This window comes from Echinops telfairi, unplaced genomic scaffold (genome assembly GCF_000313985.2).
Source record: "Echinops telfairi isolate 266 unplaced genomic scaffold, ASM31398v2 ScPeMD7_70;HRSCAF=299, whole genome shotgun sequence".
Lineage (NCBI taxonomy): Eukaryota > Metazoa > Chordata > Mammalia > Afrosoricida > Tenrecidae > Echinops > Echinops telfairi.
In genome coordinates, this window is record NW_022103968.1 from 23679939 (window position 1) to 23690530 (window position 10592).

The 10592-nt window shown below is 42.4% G+C and overlaps 1 protein-coding gene across 1 annotated transcript in view; it reads right to left on the reverse strand.

Moving 5' to 3' along the window:
- The window catches only part of SORCS3 (sortilin related VPS10 domain containing receptor 3), a 689619-nt gene that overhangs the window by 168832 nt on the left and 510195 nt on the right, over positions 1–10592 (reverse strand). Inside the window, exon 7 of the mRNA XM_004700938.4 lies at positions 10217–10281. Within this exon, the coding sequence (XP_004700995.2) occupies positions 10217–10281 (65 nt within the window). The remainder of the gene's footprint in view (positions 1–10216; positions 10282–10592) is intronic.

A 10592-nucleotide genomic window follows, 5' to 3' on the forward strand; every position in this document is an offset into this window, starting at 1 on the left:
CCTTTTCATTATCATTGTTCACAAAGAAAGCTAAGAGTGGCTGGGCTCTCGACTGCCAGCTGAGAAGAGAGGGAAAGCAGGAACCCTGGGATGCATTTTGGAGTCCATTCCCTGCCCACTATTCATATTCTTGGGCCAGCAGAGCCTACAAATTTGCTCTCAGAATAAAGCACTCAAAACCAACAGAAAGCTGTAGCAAGTAGATGTAAAGTGTTGACATGACAACCTGCTTCATCCTTGTCCGTGAATGTCATGTCACCGTAAGACAGCTCCTTTGCTGGTCGTCAGAGGGCATCTGCCTACACCATGCACACGCTGATCGTTTCTGCTGTTTATTGACTATATTCCCAATTGGAATAGACTCGGTCGGCAGCAATGGGGATTTTTGTTTTAATGTGCACCCTCTGATTTGAATGTTTTCAAAAGGAATTTTGAGTATTAAAGGCTACCGCAGACAAAATCAAGTGCTACCTAAATCTTGGGCCATAGCAGGTGAAATATTGTGCCAACCTTGTTCTACTTCTTGGCTTTCCCCTTGCTTGACACTGATTTAACAGGAAGGCTACAGTAAAATAAGTTTTTGAAATTCATTTACAATATGGAGGGCTTGAAGTCTTATGCTGGACTCATACTTTGGAAGACCCAAAGCTTTTATTTTTCAAAACACAAACTGGGTAGTAAGTAGGTGATAAAATGCTCACTGCCTGTTGAGAACCCAAAGTGAGAGACATGGAGGGTATGCATCATCAGGTCGGCCTGGCAGAAGTGACTGAGAGCTGTGGGCAACTGTTGGTATCTAACGTAGGTGGGGGACACCATCTGGCTCAAGCCTCATAATGGCAAAAGCCTCATATTTGGACCCTGAGTATTCCCATCAATTCTATGATGTAACTAAAAGAAGACATTAACCTATTATCTCAAGTCCTCAAACAGGCTTCTGACATGTGAATTTCATGAATAATAAAAATGAAAATTGAGCATACTTTCATACTTGAGAAAATGGCCTCTAGATCTAGAAACTGCTGTGTTAAAATCCCAGTACTCACTGGATGGTTACCTGCTGATGCATTGAGTTACTTGTTGAGCTGCCAACTACAAGGTCAGTGGTTCAAAATCATCAGCCACTACACAGAAAGACAGAGGAACAGTTGTTCTTTGTCTAGAGGGTCCCTATTAGTCAGGATTGACTCCAAGGGATGAGTGTTTGTGTGTTGGTTTCGTTGATTGCTCTAGGGTAAGAAGTGGTAACACAGCGTTTTTTTCATCTTTGAGGTGCAGGTATTCAGTATCTGCTTCTGAACATTGTTATCAGGATAAAATACAATTCTGCATGGACTATCAAGATGACGAATGACTGGGTAATTCTCTGGGCTGGTATACACGGGGTTCTGTTGAATCCAAACCAGCTCAACAGCACCTAACAGGAATGTAACACGCACAGCAGTGGGTACATTTTATAAGATCAATAAGTGTTACCTATGTTTTATCATGAAAACAAAAGGAAGGAGATTTAACTCCTGGCATCCCTCATGTGGTTGGATGCTATCAATTGGTTTCAACTCATATGGACCCTATGTCCAACAGAACAAAACACTGCCCTGTCCTGTCTCAACCTCAATTGTTTTTATGTCCAAACCCATTGTTACATCTACTGTCTCAATCCATCTTATGAGGGATCTTCCTCTTTTTCACTGTCCCTCTAATTTACAAAGCATGATGTCCTTTCCAGGGACTGGTCTCTCCTGATAACTTGTCCAAAGTACATGAGATTATGTCTCACCATCCTTGCCTCTAAGATGCATTCCAGCCGTACTTCTTCCAAGACAGATTTGTTGGTTGTTTTGGCAATCCATAATACTTCTAATATTCTTTCCCACCACATAATTCAAGCATGTGGATTCTTCATTCGTCTTCCTTCAAGTTTGGTGTCCAACTTTCACATACATATGAGGCAAATGAAAATACTTTGGCTTGGGTCGGGCGCATCTTACTGCTCAAAGTAACATCCATGCTGTCCAGCACTTTAAAGAGGTCTTAGGCAGCAGAATGACCCGAACGATGCATCCTTGGATCTCTTGACAGCTGCATTCACGAGCATAGATTGTGGATCCAAGTAAGACCAAATCATTGACAACTTCGATTTCTCCTCCATTTATCATGATGTTACTTATTGGTCCAGTTGTGAGGACTGTGGTCTTCTTTACATTGAGTAAGTAACCCACACTGAAGGCTGCAATTTTTCATCTGCATCACCAAATATTTCAAGTCCTCCTTACTTTCAGCAAGCATGGTTGTGTCATCTACAAATCAAAGACTGTTCACAGCCCTCCTCCAATCCTGATGCCACCTTCTTCTCCATACGATCCAGCTCTCTAATCATTTGCTCAGTATACAGACTAAGTATGGTGGAAGGATGCATACAACCTTGGCACACACCCTTCATGATTTTTAAACCATGCAATATTCCCTTTTTTCTGTTTGCACAATTGCCTCGTGATCCATGTACAAGTTCTTCATGACCACATTGCAGCGTTCTGGGATTCCCATGGTCCTCAAGGTTACCCATAGTTTTTCATGATTCACATGGTGGAATGCCTTTACATAAACAATTAAACACAAGTAAACATCTTTCTGATATTCTCGGCTTTTAACCAAGATCCGTCTGACATCAACAATGATATCCTTTGCTCCACATCCTCTTCTGAATCTGGCCTGAACCTCTGGCAGCTCCCTGTCCATATCCTGTTGAAATTGTTCTTGGATGATATTCAGCTTTACTTGCATGCAATATCAATGCAAGTGTTTTATACTTTGAGCATTCTGTTTGGTCACCATTCTTCGGAATGGGTAAAAATCTGGCTTTCTTCCAGTCAGTTGGTCAAATTTTGGCTTAGATAAGTGAGTGCTTCCAGTGCTTCATCAGCTTTTTGAAACATTTCTATTGGTAATCCATCGATTCCTGGATCTTTGTTTTGGCTTATATTTTCAGTGAAACTTGAAATTCTTCCTTCAGCACCATGGGTTCTTGCTAATATGCTACCTCTTGAAATGGTGGGATGTGGAGTAATTTTTTTTTTTTGTACAATGACTGTATTATTTCCATCTTCTTTTGATGATTCCTACATCGTTCAATATTTTGCCCAGAAGAGTTTTCAATATTGTAGCCCAAGCTGTGGATTTTTTTCTTTAGTTCAAGTTAGTCTGAGTGTGTTCTTCCTTTTCAGTTTTCTAACTCTAGATCTTTGCATATTTCAGTATAATATATTACTTTGATTCTCAAGGTGCCCTTTACAGTTTTTATGTTTTTCTCTTTAATATCATCATTTTTTCCATTTGCCTTAGCTACTCTACAATTACGAGTTTCAGAGTTTCTTCTGACATCCACTTCAATCTTCTCTTTCTTTCCCATCTTCTTAATGACCTTTCCTTCTCCTCATGAAAGATGTTCTTGATCTTTCAAGATCATCAGGGCCTTTGTCATTAGTGTTCACTGCAGCAAATCTCCTTGAAATGTTCTTGAAATTCAGGTTGGATAGACTTAAGATTGTATTTCATTTCTCATGGACTTGTTTTATTGTTATTCAGCTTCCACCTGAACTTATATATGAGCAATTGGTGGTTTATTCTATACTCGGTCGATAGACTAGTTTTAGCTTTAATATTGAGCAACATTTCTCTTAAAGCCATTTAATAAGAATCAATGTCTGTTTGAGGGCAGTGTGATTCAGTGGCAGAATCCTCAACTTCAATGTGGGAGAGCTGGTTTAACTCCCTACCTCATGCATAGCCCACACTCCTGCATCAGAAGGGGCTTGGCTGCTAATTTGATGTACAAAAGATTTCAGTGGAGCTCCAAGACTAAGATGGATTATAGGTAATGCTTGCTGATTTACTCCTTAAGAAACGGCCAATTCAATCTTATGGATGAAAACACAGGGGTCCCCTAGGGGCTTCAGCTTTGTATAGGGTTACCATGAGTTGGTGGCTGCTTCAGTAACAGCCAGCACTCACAATGATCAATTTTATTTTGGTGAATCAAAAGACATTAATATCACAAGCCTTATTAATAAATGTTAAGGAGTCTTGGTGGCACTGCGGGTTAGGCACTGGGGCACTAATCACAAAGTGAGTGGTTCATACTGAGCAATGCTTCTGGGAGAAAGCTGAGGCTTTCTGCTTTCATAATGATTTGCCGTTTCAGAAACCCTATACATAGTTGCTGTGGGTTGGAACAGACTCAATGACAATGGGTTTATGAGTAAACTCAACTGGTGGCACAGTTGTTAAATGCTCAACCACTAACTGAACAGTTGATGGTTACAATCCACCAACCACGCCAATGGAGAAAGACAGCAGTCACTTACATGCAGATCACAGTCTTTGATAGTCCGTGGGAGGGCAGCTCTACTTTGCCCTATAGGGTGACTAGGAGTCAGAATTGACTTAGTGGCAATGAACATCTGGCAAAGTCATGTTCTGGATTTATAATATGCTTATTTTCTTTAAGGGCAAGTGGAGTTCAGTCAAGTAAAAGGGTGTTCCCAAGTCAGAATAATCAAGGGGGGTTCAAGATAGAGTGAGTACTTGAGTTCAGTCTAGGCTAGGCAGGGAACTATGAGGAGAATTCCCATCCCAGGAAGTACAATGACATATGGTCTTTTACGGAGGCAAAGTCCATGGTAAATGCTACATAATTACATGCTAACTAGTTCCTTCAATTAATCCTTATTCTTAAACATCTATTTTCCTTCATCTCCTTTGAAAATGCCTCAAATGAAAACCTGGAAAGACCGGAGAGGAATGAAGATCTCATTTGGAGATCTCTGTAGAAAAACAAGTATGCGAGCCCCCACACACATGAGAATCACACTGCCCTCGTGATCGCTGCATTCCAAACGGTAAGATGTCTTTCTAATGTAATTCTAAGAGTTGGTGCAGTCACTGCTTCATTTACAGAAATGAAAAACCAAAGGCTTTGTGCCTTGTGTGCTGAAGAGAAGGGTCTTCTGGGTAACCTTGGAAGGACCTGGCCCTGTTTCAAATTAGCTCCATCCCCAGGAGGACAATGTTATCTCCCAAATAGGGCCCAGCATCTGTGCCTGCTCACCCTGCAGATGTTGGCCCAAGGATCTCCTCTACTGGACCGCTGTGAGAAAGAGCAGCCTCAGAGCGATTCACGTTGTCTTAAGTTCAGTGAAGACTCACACAGAAGACTGTAAGGCCAGGAAGCAGAGAACACAAGCTATAGTTCTAGCCCTCAAAAGATCCTCAGGTAATGAGAGAGGCACCTGTGCTAGCATGGAAGGCCATTCAGGTGAGAAATGTGGAAGGAGAGACCCCACACTGGTGCGTCCTTTCTTTTCCAGGGCTGCATTTCTGCCAGGAGTTCCCAGGGGTCAGGGAGTCAATGTGTAACTTTTTCCATTCAGCAAGGCTAGTTTCTCACCCCTATCACCAAGCTCTACTCTCAACGTTGGCCTTTCCTCTCTCTACCACACTTTCCCCAAAATGGTCACCTCTCCTGGGCAGGAATGTTTTTGTAGTCATCTTTCTTTCCTCAAGCTGCCTTTAGAAAGCTTCTCAGTAAATGATGGTTAAATTGAATTAGATTGCATTAAAAGCCTACACATTTTTGTTATGTTGAATTATACTGTGACTTGTGATTATGTTTTGCCTTTGAGATTATTAAATATTCAAACTATCCTATTTGTCATGCTTCTTGCCACTCACTGCAGAGGGGAAAAGAAAAAAAGAAGGGAAAAAACGTCCCCAGATTCACTCAACTTCTATCCCTTTGGGTAATATACAGATTGTCAGAAATTGGAAAACTAAATTAAAATTGTGAACAAAAGGCAAATTCAGCTCTTCAGGTTTTGTCTTAGAGAAATACCCAGGAGCTATTTATTATAAATAACAACATTAACTTTCAAATGCAAATAAGTAAACCAAGCAGATTCCAGGAAACTCTGAAGCAGTTTAACTTCCATATGGCTCTCTTTGTTCCGGTGGGGAGGGCAGGTGTGGATTCACCGAGCTGGAGGCCAAGAGCAGGAACAATGGGAGAGACACATGCACAAATGCCTAAACAGCACCTGCGGCAGGTTGCCCTTGCTGTTGTGTGTCACCAAGGAAATTCTGACTCCTTATAGGACCTTATCGGACAGAGGAGCACTGACCCAATGGGATCCCAGACTGGAATCTTTATGGAATCAGACTGCCACATCTTTCGTCAGTGGAGTGGCCAGTGGGTTGAAACCACTGATTTTCTGATTAGCAGCCAAGCACCTAACCACCCTGCTACCAGCACTCCCTACTTGTGGCATCCCAAAGGAGGCAAACCAACCCACTGACATGCAGTCGATTCCAACCCCTATTGCCCTTATCTAGGATTCCCCAGGCTGCAAGTCTTTCTGAGAGCAAACAGCTACATCTTTCTTCCTCAAAGCGAGCTGATTGGGTTGGGACAGTTGACTTTTTGGTTAGCACCCCAACATCCAGCCTACAGCACCACAGGTGCTAAAATCAAACAAAATGGGTTAGCTTCCAATCCCTCCTAGTGGATTTAGATTTTTTATGAGTGTGAAACAAGCTACCCACGGGAAAAGAATTCCAGCATCTCCTGCCTTCTAATAGCATAACAGGGAATCAGGAAAATACATAGGTATTCAGAAATGATGGTGACAGTGAATGTCAGGAATCTGGACCCTCTAGTTGGGGCTCTTTTCACTCATCACGACAAAGGAATGGACCCCGATTATGGGAATGGCGATGCCATACAGTGGGATTTCTGAATGTTCGCTCCATCAGCTCATGCAGAAACCACACGCATTGACTGGTTTCATGCTTGCAACCACTTAATAAGACATGACCTTTACTACCACCCCCATAGAAGCACAGAGTAACCTGTCTCCGGTTCCATGGATGTAGGACGTGTCTGAGTTGAATCATGACTGAGGCACATTGGACACCTGAGCCTCTGATCCTAACTCCTGTTAGGCTAAGAATCTGAGATTTAGAATAGGATCCATATCTGGTTCCTTCTCTAACACTAGTTCTCTATGTGTTCATGCAAGTTGTTACACATTTTCAAGGAGAGTGGGGGGTGGGGCATTTGTAAAGTGAAGCAATTTGAAAATCTCTCAGCTATCCTGACTTCTGCTTTCAAAAAAAATTTTTTTGGAAACCTTTTACCAAAGACAATCTCCTACCTGCAATACATGACGGCTTAGTAAAAAAAAAGTACTAATTTCTTTCTCCCTTTGAAGGTGGGAGTTGGGGAGAATGTTTTTAAAGACAGACACAGGGCAATCATAGGGTCTTATTAAGAGGAAACTTTAGTACAATTGAAAACAGCATTGGTAAGAAAAAGGCCAAGGAGCCTTTACCAAGTAATTTTCCCCCCATCACAACTATGTACCTATTTGTTCTTTGAGGGCAGCAAGGATTGTCCTAAGAGAATTTCACTGAGAAAACCTTACCTCATCCACCCTCCAGCCTGATCTTGCTCCTTTAGACTTATTTTGGTTCCCCAAAGCCAAAGATCATTTCAAATGAGCAGTGGGTCCCTTGTGGATGCCCAAACTACCATTTTAATGTGGTCTGAGCCCAAGGTGCAGATGGAAATACGTAATGAGATGGACATACCACTCTACAGTAAGTAGTGTGACCTAGATAGAACTACAGAGACCTAGATGGAAGATATGTCAAGAAGCAGTATCTTCACATTTTGGTATTTATGTTTAATAAAGGTTTTAACAGCAATGTATATATTTACTGACTCACATATAAAGTAGATGTTATTGTTTCCACTCTGAGAAGCCTTATGCAGGGTTTTGTTGGTTTGGGTTTGGTTTAACCAAACATGCGTCTTTAAAGATAATAAATAGAAAGCTATCAAGTTACCTCAAACCCTAATCAAATAAATAAATAAATAATAAACCCACCCCTAGCAGGTTTCACCGCTGGATCAAGACTAGGTTTTCTAACTCCCGTAAAGAGTTACAATATCAGAAACCCACAGGGGAAGTTCTGCCCTGGCCTATCGGCCCCTATGAGTCAGAATCGACTTGATGGTAGTGCATTTTAGTTGAAAAGCAGCCCTGGTGTCACATGGTTAGAGCACCTGACTGCCAGTCTAAAGATCAGTGGCTGTACCCCAAGCGTCAGTCCACGGGCTAATGATGTGGCAGTCCACTTTGGTACAGGTGTACAGCCTTGGAGACCCCACACCCCACGGGGTAAGTGGCACTTCGCCCTCTCGGGGTGATAAGAGTCTGTGCTGACTTGAAGGCAGTGATGGAGCTGTGGTGTGGTTCTACTTACACGGAAGGCAGGGGATCTGAGTCTCCCTAGCTTTTCTAGTCTGAGCCTCCTATTGACTCTGAGGTGCTAAGAGAGATGCCAGAACTTTATATTGCATCATTTCAAAACCACACCCTAGTCAGCAAGCTAGTCAATGATGCCAGGTTCTCGAAGAGCCAATATTTTGACCATCTAAGGCCTCTAGTGTCACCTGGAGAGCTAATAGTCATCTTGTATACCAACTCCATTTAATTACTTTTCACTGCCCTGTTGAGAAGTGTTGAACTTGAACTTGACTTATTAAGGAAGTACTCCAACTTATTCATGAGGAATAGCAATGGCATGGAGAAAAAGGAATGTTTGTTATGGGTCCCTGGCTCTAGAAACTTCAGGGATGTTTAGATGTGTAAGGCCTCTTACTCACTTCTAATCACATGTACTCTTAAAGTCTCCCAGTCTCCATCTGCCCTGTGCTTGAAACTGTTCAACTCTCCACAGAAACCTGTGCCATTTTGGATCACGGAACTGAGGTCCGCCTCATTATGCATTTTATTTTACAGCCAGCTTCTTATCAGCTTAAAGAGTTCTTGTATTTGTTAGTGTTTTCAGATTTGTAAAGCACTCAATGAGGAATCACAGAGCGAGAGGTTTGCCCCAAGTCTGACAATTTCTAAAGAACAGAGTTAATTTTCTGGCTCCAAGTTAGCATTCTTTCTCTGGATATTCAGCTGTCTCTTGGCTCGGGGTGGGGAGGGCACGGGGCATGTGTGACAGAGAAAAGGGGCAGAGAGAGAGACACTCAGAAAGACAGACAGAAGGACAGACAGTGAGGAAGCAAGGCAGGCAGAGAGCAAACCCAGGGACCTTCCAGAGAAAGGTAATTTGCAGAAAAGAATGATGAACGCAGGTACAGGCTTCATACTATTGTTAACCAGATGAATGTCTCTGAAACGTGTAAAGTCTGCCAAGCAAAAGAGACGATTCCACCTTTTTAAGTTCATCTGGAAGTCGGACTTCCAAATAAGTGGACAAAGAGTACACCAGAATGGAGATTCCTATTTTTAAAAAAAGGAATCCATTGACATTAGATTTGCTCCAAAGTGTCAGGGTGTATGGTAATAATTTATCAGTCAAGTTCTACGTAAGAGGTACCTGGCGGACAACAATAAGAGTGTGGCCGTGGTTGCAAGAACAGTGCAGTTCTTGCTCCCCACTGTATGGCCAGGGTCTAGAGTAAACGCCTGGCACACAGGAGGCCGTCCCCAAACATTTTCTGAATGGAAAATGGAATCATTGCAAAAATCATTGCCCGGTTACTTATTTTGGTAAGTTAGTCTATAACTAGGAGACTTGGTGGCTCAGTGGTTACCCATTGGGCTGGGATCCATAAGGTTTGCAGTTCGAAACCTCCAGCCACTCTGTGGGAGAAAGACAGGCTTTATGCTGTAACAGTTACAATCTTGGAAACTCACAGGGGGCAGTTCTACCTTATCCTATAGGGTCACTAAGAGTCAGCTTCCACTCAAATGCTGTGAGTTTGGTTTGGGTTGAGTATAAATCTGGTCCATTTTTTCTATAAAAAAGGAATTTCTTTAATTGGCCACGGGAATGCAGGCTACCATGATGAGATATGGAGAGTCTCTTCCAATTGGATACCAAGACACTACTAATAGGTGTTTCAAGTCTCCCCACATTGACTCACATCCCCAGGAAATTCATTCCTGAGGTGAATCAAGGAAACCTCTTCTTTGGGAAGGGAAGTCTCTCCCTCACTCTGGGAAATAGAATTGGGTATGGCAATAATGGAGGTCAGGGCTTTTCATCTTCCCAAACTACTCAAATGCAAATGAGGGTAAGAGAGAGCCCTTTGGCCAGGTCTCTCTGGGCCTGGCTGGGTACCCTTGGTAGCACTCACATCCATCCGTTGTCCGCACCTCCATGTGCACCAGGTCCGCCTCCTTATCCAATCCAGCCACCGACCTGGGGAAGGAAGGGAGAGACAGAGGCTCAGTGGCCACAGGGATAGAAAAAAAAAAAGGGGAACAAGCAACGAAGAAAAAATGCCTGAAAACCAACTTCCTTTTTTATATATAGAATAATATTATACTCTGGCACATATATAACATGAGAGAGATTTTTTACAAGAGAGCGCTCACAGTGTAAAAAACCACAAAAAAATTCACACGACACTGTTAAATTATATTTCACACAAGGAGACGAGTCAATCAGGGTGCAGGGTAGCATCGATGAAACATATAACTTTCCTCTAGTTCTTAAATGCTTCTTCCCCC